The following is an 8,952-nucleotide window of genomic DNA, read 5'->3' on the forward strand; positions in this document are numbered from 1 at the left end:
ATTAATTAATGCCTTGGTACAGGCCATTGTGCAAACAATGAATTTCCAGCTGGCCAGGGGTTCTCGGGAGCTCATGTCACACCCTGTAGCCCCAAACAGGGTGTACTCCCTTGGGGACAGGGCGGGACACCTCCTTTGCGTGGAGTTTAGTCGGCTCCTGTCCCAGAATTGTGGAGATGGCTGAGGAGGTTCTCGGCTTCTTTGAACACTTCCATTCTCTCCAGGCCAGCCCATCTTCCCACAAAGCCACTGCTGCAAGCCAACCCCTGTCAACTGGAGGGAGACTCAATGGGGGGTGGGGCCGGCCTTTTCTTTTAACGGCACCCGGCACCCAGCTCGTCTCTACCCCAGGACCTCTGCAACCCGCTCGCTCTTCTGGGGAGGCACCCTGGCAGCGCTGGGTGGCTCCTCCAGCCTCTCACCTTGTTACTGACACACTTGTGTTGTTCTCTGTCATTTCACCGTGTCTCATGTGTCTTTTTTGTTCTTCATGCCCCGTTAATCCCTCCTTCTGCATTAAATCAGTATATTCTAGTGTAGCGTTTTAGTCCCTTTAATGATTTTTTTTTTCACTTTATTTTTTGAGTGATTTTCTTAGAAAATCTGAGAGCCCTGAGAGTTTATATATCCGTTTGGTTGTTTGCCGTTTTTAACCACTGTTAAGTGCCCAGCTCAGTGGCCTTAAGCACATTCACGTGTCGTGCGGCTGTCCCCACTGTCCACCTCCAGGACTTTCTCATCGTCCCAAACTGACACTCTGTCCCCATTACACACTCACTCCCCTCCCCTAGTCCCTGGCTCCACCATCCACACTCTGCCTCTGAATCTGACTGCTCTGGGGACCTCTGGGGAGTAGAGTCACACAGGATGTGTCCTTATGTGTCTGGCTTGTATCACTGAGCATAACAAGTTCACAGTTCAACCCCTGTTGAGCAGGTGTCAGGACATGCATCCTTTTCAAGGCTGAATGATATTCCCCTGTGTGGATGGACCTCATTGTGTTGTCCATCACCCGTCCATGGACACTAGGGTTGCTCCACCTCTTGGTTATTATGAATCCTGCTGTTGTGGACAAGCGTGTGCTAAAGATGGTCATCGCTGCTCTCAGTTTTTTGGGGTTCACTTCCAGAAGTGGGACTGCTGGGTCGGATCATATACTTCTGTACCCGAGTCACCTTCAGATGGACACTAACTCAGCCCCAGTGTATACAGATGGGAACAGGACTCCAATTTAGGTCTGGTCCCTTGTTCCTTTCTTGCTATTACTGTTATTGCCTCTATTTGTCTATTAAAGAAAGGCTGGCAGGTTCTTATCAGGGACGCCTTTTCTGACCATGCATTAGAAGCCAGTGTCCCACCTCTCTTGGCTTTAACTCTTGACTCTGATATCTGTGTGACCTTGTCCCTTACTGTCTGCCTCCCAGTCTGGAACGCCAACTCTAGCCATGGAGGCCTGGACCCGAACCCTACCTGACGGTATCTCCTGCGAGCAGTAGGTGTGTTCCATAAACACTTGTTAGGCGGCTTCCATTCATGGAGATTACAGAGCACGAATATGAGGCTCAACAGGCGGTGACTCTGAGGAAGGGGCCCCAAACCCCAGCGGGCCCGCCCCAACCTGCAGACGGGCTAAGCCCCTAACAAAAGCGCAGCCTCCCTTCCTACCGCTTTTGTCTTCCGAGTCTGCGCTCTGGCCTCCGGACGGCAGGGGGCGCGCGTCCTCCGCGGGCCGAGCGGAAGCGCCCACGCACGCACGGCCGAGGGGCGGGGCACGTCGGCGAGCTCGCGGTAACCGCGCAGGCGCACAGCGGGCGGTCCTTTCCGGAGTCCCGACAAGATGGTGAGTGCTGTGCCTCGGCGCGTCTGTGTGCACCGATCCGCCGCCATCCGAGCTCTGGCCGTGCCGCAGAGGCCGGAGTTAGGCTGCACGGTTGCGGGAGCCTTCAGCACGCTTCCGGGACCGCCACATATGTGGGCGCGGGGCGGGCATGTTGCGGGGCGGGACGCCCTGGGCGGGGAAAGCCCGGACCGGCTCGCGTGTCCCAGCCGAGCCCCCGTAACCCAGATCCGCTAGTGCCGCCTTGGGGCGTACGCGAGCTGCTGTGTCCCTGCGTGCTTCCGTACCCAGGCGGGTGCAGCGCAGTTTTCGATGGGAGCCTGGGTCCCGGTGACCCCGCCGCGACCGCGGGAAGCGGGTCTTGGGCTCCCTCTCATCCTGTCCCGGGCCTGCTTAGGCGGAAGTGGAGCAGAAGAAGAAGCGGACCTTCCGCAAGTTCACCTACCGCGGCGTGGACCTGGACCAACTACTGGACATGTCCTAGTAAGAGGGAACCCGGCGAGGGGTGGCCGCGGGAAGGGGCCCTGCGGCCGTACACCGAGTGTCGACGGGTGGTGGGAATGCGTGGCGGCAAAACGTAATTTGGAGACGCTTAGGTTTGACTGACGTAATTGGCACGTGTTCTGTCGACACCTCTATGTTTGGAAACGTAAATGTGTGCAGCTCGCGAGTCTTAACAGTGCCGAGCAGCGGGCAGCGGTTAGGCGTGAGAGCAGGAGTTTGCTGATCTTGAGTCTAAGATTTGGCCGGAGCTTGAAGCTTCTAAGCGGGGCGCTGGGGGTCTGATTTTGTGCTTCTTAAAACTCTGCTCCTCCAGGGGGCAGGCAGGTGCGGTCGGGCCCCCAGATGCGGGGAGCTCCGGTTGGTGTGCGTGGGCCCTGGCGTGGAGGCCCCGCCTTCCGAGGCACACAGCAGGCTGCCGTTGGCTGGGGCTTCTGGGGGCTTTAGCAGGCGGCCACGGCTCACCTGAGCCTCCTGTCCTCCCACGTCGTGTTTGCATCTCTAGATGGCGATATGGGGGTTGTTGCATTCGCGGGGTTCATCTTGAATATTTGGCATGACCTCGGGAACTATGCAGGTGCGCGGTGGCACTCCACCAGGGCCGGGACCACCCTCATTTTCCCGCCTGTCCCCAGTGAGCAGCTGATGCAGCTGTACAGCGCCCGGCAGCGGCGGCGGCTGAACCGGGGCCTGCGGAGGAAGCAGCACTCGCTGCTGAAGCGTCTGCGCAAGGCCAAGAAGGAGGCGCCGCCCATGGAGAAGCCCGAGGTGGTGAAGACGCACCTGCGGGACATGATCATCCTGCCCGAGATGGTGGGCAGCATGGTGGGCGTCTACAATGGCAAGACCTTCAACCAGGTGGAGATCAAGGTGCGTGGAGCCCCGCTGCCTGGGCGGGCGGGGGCCTGTCCACCCTTAGTCCCCTGACACCAGCGCGTTCTTCACCTCCACAGCCCGAGATGATCGGTCACTACCTGGGCGAGTTCTCCATCACCTACAAGCCGGTGAAGCATGGCCGGCCTGGCATCGGAGCCACCCACTCCTCCCGCTTCATTCCCCTCAAGTAGTCTGCTTGGCCAATAAAGGACCAGCACCTCTAGTCCAAGTCTGCCGCCTCCTTCCAAGTGTCTGGGGCTCTGCGGGGCGGGGGGGAGTCTTAACAACCCTCCCACCCCACCCTCCGCCCCCCCAGAAGGGGCTAGGCCTGGTTCGCCGTACCTGGATGCTCGCTCGGGTCGGGTTTGAATTGTGTGGTGTGTCTCACTGCTGAGTCGTGACTGTCCCTGAGTTTTCTGCTGTAGGTAGAGTGACAGTCATGCACTCGCTCTTGGCTGTTAGCAGGGGGAGTGGGGAGTTGGGACCTCTCGAGTACCTAGGGCCTTGTGACAAGTCAGGGGGTTGGCCAGGGTTCTGTGCTGCCTGTGTGTCTCTTTCTCTGACCCTCTAACCTCAGACTGGCAGGTTCCGCCGCTCAGTGTTTTGCCTCTGTCCTGCCCTTCGTGGCGGCCAGTGCTTGGCTGATGGTGGCCACTCCCAGCCCCGCAGACCCCTGTGCTGTCTGGTCTTGGTGGATTTCTACAGTTGGAGTGTATGAACAGTAGGAACCTTGGCATGGCCTAATTCTCATCCCCTTTCACCCCCCCCCCCCCCGCCGTGCACACCTGCCCAGCCTCCCTGAGTGCTCTTGACCCTCACCACGCTTGCCTGCATGTGTTCCTCTTTGCAGACATGGTCTTAGCAACCAAAAGCCGATGACCCGGGAGCCCCTGGCCTTAGCTTGAGCTTTAGCCAGGACGCATTAGGGTGTCGCTTGAGTGGGGTTACATTGCCACTCCTGTAGGATGTGCTGCAGAAGGGTCCTTCAGAATCCTCCTTCCTGAAGCATCTTAATTCCATCCGTTTCTTTGCGAGGGCCAGATGTGCAGACCCAGCAGGGGAGCAGGGGAGATTGTGGATGCCTCAGCCAGCCAGGTGGTGACTGTCCAGGCAGCTGGGAGGCTCCAAGAGTCCCTGAGTGTGCGGGAGAGTCGGGGTCACACCCACGGTTCAGCCTGAGCAGTGGAAGGTTGGAGTCACCACAGGGGACACTTTCTGGCTGCTATGAATCATGCCACTTGGGCATGCGCGGATGGAGTTCTCTTCCAGGTCCTGCTCCTGATTCTTGTAGATTGTGTTCCTGGAAGAGGATTGCTGGATGGAATGAGAATTCTGTTTAATTCTTTGAGAAACCTGTAGCGTTTTCCGCGGCGGCTGCCCTACCAGCCAGGTGCGAGCTTCCAGACCTACGTCCTCGCCAATACTTCTCGTCTGTTGTGGTGGGGTTTTTTTTTCATTGCTTTCTGATAGTAGCTGTCTTCATAGTTGCGAAGTGTGGTGGGCCTCCTTTATGTCACAGAGTTTCTAACGCAGGAGGAAGCAGCAGAACCCCGCACCTGCCTCAACCGTGATGTCACTCCTGGCCAGTCTTGCTTCACCTCTGTTCCTCCCCGAATGCTGTTTTCCTAGCGTTCATTGGTGAACATTTCAGATGTGGAGAAGAGTTGAAGGGGTTTTGTGATAAAAACTGAATTCTAGTTCCGGGTCCTGTGGTTCACGCTTTACTGCGTTTGAGCACGTTGGAGGATCCGTCACTCCGCGTGCACGTGTGCGAGCTTGTGCCGCGTTTAAAACGGCCGCCCGTTCACATCGCGGAGAAGTGGAGCGAGCCGGCTCCTGGCGAGGACCTCGAGCTGGACCAGGCGCTGCTGGGCGCCGCGCTGCCACTGCGGAGGGCCGTGTGGCAGTTTCTCAGAACGTTAAATAGGGCGGCCGTGCGACCCAGCCATTCCGCTCGCGGGCGTTATGCAAGCGAAAACTCCACACGCCAGCCCGCACACGTGTGCAGCGCAGCACAGATCAGTCGCCAAAAGCAACCATGTCCCTCAGCTGGTGAGCAGGTAAAAAGCTGACTTCAGAGCTGGGCTGTTGTGGGTGCACAATGAGGGGCCCTGGGTGCTCTTAGCAAGGAGCACAGAGCTCAAGGGAGCTATGCTGCGTAGCACATGGAGCACAAGCTATAGGCACCAAACTTCGCCTTTTTAAAAATATATATATGTATATATTTCATTATTTATGCCTACAGCACCTGGTCTTCCTAGGTGGTCTCCCATCCAAATACTAACTAGGCCCAGCCCTGCTTAGCTTCCGAGATCAGATGTCGGGCTTGTTCAGTGTGGTATAGTCGTAGACTGTGGACTGTGGCTCCACTGGGACAGGAACCCAGGACCTTCTGCATGTAAAGCAGACGTGCTCACTGCTACACTGGAACCAGGTCCAATACTTTATTTCTTGATCATGGTAGTGATTACAGAGACGTTTTTGTAAGAATGCATCTTCACGTCGTAAGTTGTTCTCAGTAACTTCGCGTTGGCTCCCTGGGCAGCAGTGACGAGCGGCCACATTGCATGGCTTAAAACAACGGTCGATCCTCTCACGCTCCGGAGGCCGGACTCACGATCCAGATCCTGCTGGGCTGGCTGCCGGGGAAGGTCCTTCCTCCCTGCCTCTCTCGGCTTCCCTGGGTGCCAGTGTCTCTGGACACGTGGCCAAGTCGCCCCAGTGTCTGCCTCTGCGTCCACGTGGCTCTGTGTCTTACAAGAACACTGGCGTTGGGTCATGGCCCACCCGAGAAATCACGATCTCAAGAACCTTCCCGTGACAACTGCAAGGCCCCTGGTTTCTGGCGAAGCCACGGTCGTAGGTTCTGGGGACCTGGGTGTACTCATCTCCTGGGCGTTACCATTCAACTCAGGGATGCTTTAAAACCCCACTGGCTGCATGGGGACAATTGCTCCCAAACGCATGACGTCCAGGAGTGTCCTGAAGCAAAATTCCAAATGTCATTTTCTTCATACTTTCATGTACATTTAAACCAGAGGTATCACTTATGGGTGACATTTCCCTCGGGCCACTGGGAGATGTCTGGGGACATCTGTGGCTGTCACGACTGGGGGTGCTCCTGGCGGCGAGTGGGGGGGCCACGGGTGCTGCTCAGGACCCCACAGAGTGAGCTGGACCCCACGTGGGAGATGCGGGACCCAGCCGAGAGTGAAGGGTTGGTGACTGGGAGTCAGCATCACCACTGTATCTCTGACAAGGTGCAACATACAATGTTGACAATCCAGGTGTCACTGCCCTGAGGGACCGTATGTGGGTTCGAAATCCCGGGGTCTCAAGGATCACTCAGCCTGTGTGCACGTGCGTGCACCTCGGGAGCCCGGGCCTCCTTCCCTGCTTGCTCCCTGGCGGTCACATGTCCGCACGGACCCCCCAGTTTCCTGGCTGCATCCTATCCTGCAACCAGGGCTGGGTCTCCGAGGGGTGGACCTTGTTTTGGGGGCTGCACTCTGTGGGGCCAGGCCTGAGCTGGTGCTGGGGCCAGGAAGTCACCCCAAGTGGGAAGAGATCCACACGGGGCAGCAGGCCAGGCGAGGCCAGGAGGACTGTTGGCTTTCCCTGTCCTCAGCAGGGAAGGCTAAAGGCGGTCTTGGCACTGGAGCTGAAGCAAGTAAAGGGTTAGCAAGGAAATGGAGTGTCTGGGGTCAGCTGGACATGAGCATCTATGCGTGGCTCCTCCATTTATGTGAAGCAGCCACTTGTGGCCCAGGGCCCCACCTGTGACCTTGGAACTTAACAAATCTGCAGGTAGGTGAAGATGAGAGAATGCAGGGAAGGATTCTTTCCCAGAGCTGTCGTGAACGTCACTGCCGCCCGCTCCTGTGGCGAGTCCCCTTTGTCCTGAGTTGCCTTCCCAGAGGTCAGGCCGCCCAGAGCGTCTTTGCCGGCTGCTCGGTTTTTGCCTCTGGTGGTTCCTTTAGCAGTGGCGCAGCCATTACTGTGGCCTCGCAAGCGATGGCATGTGGCACTGCTAATCCCCCCTTGCAGAGACGGAGTGGGACCAGGACCCCCTAACAGGGCCTCTGTGGGGAAGCTTGGGGCCAGTGAAGGGGTCCCTAGAGAGACTTGGAGCAGCCTCCGCAGGGGTCTCAGGCCCTGTGATGATGGGAAGGGCCCCCAAAATATTTTGTGCTGGTCCGGCCTGCTTGCTATGAATGCTAGATAGGACAGGTGGGCGCCCCCAGGCCCGCATCACCCTGAGCAGATGGTGCTGGAACCCTTACAGGACTCCTGGGGACTTCCAGGCTGGCACTTGGGCACGAGGTCCCCCGTCACCAGGGCTGTGGGCAGGTAGCTTCCCCTCCGCCATTCTCGGTCTGCTTGCCTGTGAGGGCACAGGAGGGAGGGCTTTGGGACAGCCCACCACCCTGAAGACCAGCCCTGCCGCCACAGACCCGCTGTCTGCCTGCGGCTGCGCGCTGTGTGCGAGGTCTGTCCACGTAGCGAGTGTTAGCGTCTGCCCCCTCTTCAGGGCCCAGTGGTGCCCCTGGGGGTGGGCACGGTGTGTGTGCTAGTGCACGCATGGGTTCGTCTGGCTCCCTGACCCCTGCTGCTGTGAGCATCTGGAGACAAGTCTTCGTGCGGACGTTGCCGGGCCGCACGGGAGCACTGCAGCCATGTGACTTTTCCCTCACGGCTGCATGTTTTCTACTCAGGTTCTTCTTTCACCACATCCTTATCAAGATTTGTTATTGTCCATTTTTTAATTAGAGCCATCCTTCTGGGTATGAAGTGGTTAATTTTTAATCACATACTTCTTTCAGTCGAATATATCCAAAATCATGTCATTTCAACATGCAATCATGTAAGTTATTGTGTTTTCTCATTGTAGTTATTAATATGTTGGTATATATTTTTTTCATGATAAGCCTTTGAAACGCAGTGTGTAGTTAACACTCACAGCACGTCTTAATCCAGGCAGCCACATTACAAGAGCTGAATAGACATGTGGCAGTGGCTGCTATGCTGGGTGGCACAACTCTCATTGCACAGGGAACAGCAGTGACCAAGACAAACCCAGCCCCAGTGAGCTCTCAGGCTAGTGCCAGGGACAGAATAAAAATGGGTAGAGAAATATATAAATGAGATAATTTCTAATAGTGTCAGCAGTTAAGAAGAAAATCAAACTGGAAAGGGACTAAGTTCCAGGGAATGACCAGGAGGGCTTCTTGGAGGAGGTGGCCTCTGGGCAGATCTCACCTTCAAGGACTTTCTGCGATGGCTACCTGACGTTTCTCAAGTCCCTTCTGTATGTTCTGCATATCAGCAGAGGAACTGTGGCACTGTAAAGGAAGGAGAGCAGGGTCCCCAGATGCCAAGAAGTTTGGGCATAAGCCAGCAATCCAAAAATGAGAAGTTACCAAAAGGATTTGAGTTGGGCGGCATTCCCTCCTCTTCTGTTTTCTGGGAGAGATTGTTTAGAACTGGTGTTATTTCTTTCTGAAACATTTGGTGGAAATTCACCAATGAAACCATCCGAGTCTTAATTGCATTGACCCAGAGAAGAATACCAGCCAAGAAAGACTCCTGGTGGTTTACTGGGTCCAAGTTCATAGAGCCAGCAGCCGCTGTCCACAGGAGCCTCTCACCCAAAGTGCACACCAGGGAAAAGCTACAGACAGGGCTGCCAGCCTAAGGAAGCCCCTTTATAAGTGAGCTCCTAGGATCAAAATTCAACC

The 8,952-nt window shown here is 56.5% G+C and overlaps 1 protein-coding gene and 1 pseudogene across 1 annotated transcript; one reads left to right on the forward strand and one right to left on the reverse strand.

Annotated features, from left to right (window-relative positions):
* The first annotated feature begins 1,772 nt into the window (after positions 1-1,772).
* Positions 1,773-3,443, forward strand: RPS15 (ribosomal protein S15). The gene is made up of 4 exons (XM_016126629.2): positions 1,773-1,840; positions 2,235-2,320; positions 2,974-3,208; positions 3,292-3,443. Exons 1-4 carry the CDS (start codon positions 1,838-1,840, stop codon positions 3,403-3,405), a joined length of 438 nt encoding a protein of 145 aa, XP_015982115.1. The 5' UTR covers positions 1,773-1,837; the 3' UTR covers positions 3,406-3,443.
* Positions 3,444-5,450: 2,007 nt separating this feature from the next.
* LOC118612723 lies at positions 5,451-5,566 on the reverse strand (annotated as a pseudogene).
* Positions 5,567-8,952: the final 3,386 nt, after the last annotated feature.

The sequence above is a fragment of the Rousettus aegyptiacus genome, unplaced genomic scaffold, assembly GCF_014176215.1.
Source record: "Rousettus aegyptiacus isolate mRouAeg1 unplaced genomic scaffold, mRouAeg1.p scaffold_m13_p_16, whole genome shotgun sequence".
In the NCBI taxonomy this organism is placed as follows: Eukaryota; Metazoa; Chordata; class Mammalia; order Chiroptera; family Pteropodidae; genus Rousettus; species Rousettus aegyptiacus.

Coding starts and splice junctions, on each gene's coding strand:
- RPS15 (XM_016126629.2), top strand. Junction 2,321..2,973: donor CAACTACTGGACATGTCCTA/GTAAGAGGGAAC, acceptor GCCTGTCCCCAG/TGAGCAGCTGATGCAGCTGT. Junction 3,209..3,291: donor TCAACCAGGTGGAGATCAAG/GTGCGTGGAGCC, acceptor TCACCTCCACAG/CCCGAGATGATCGGTCACTA.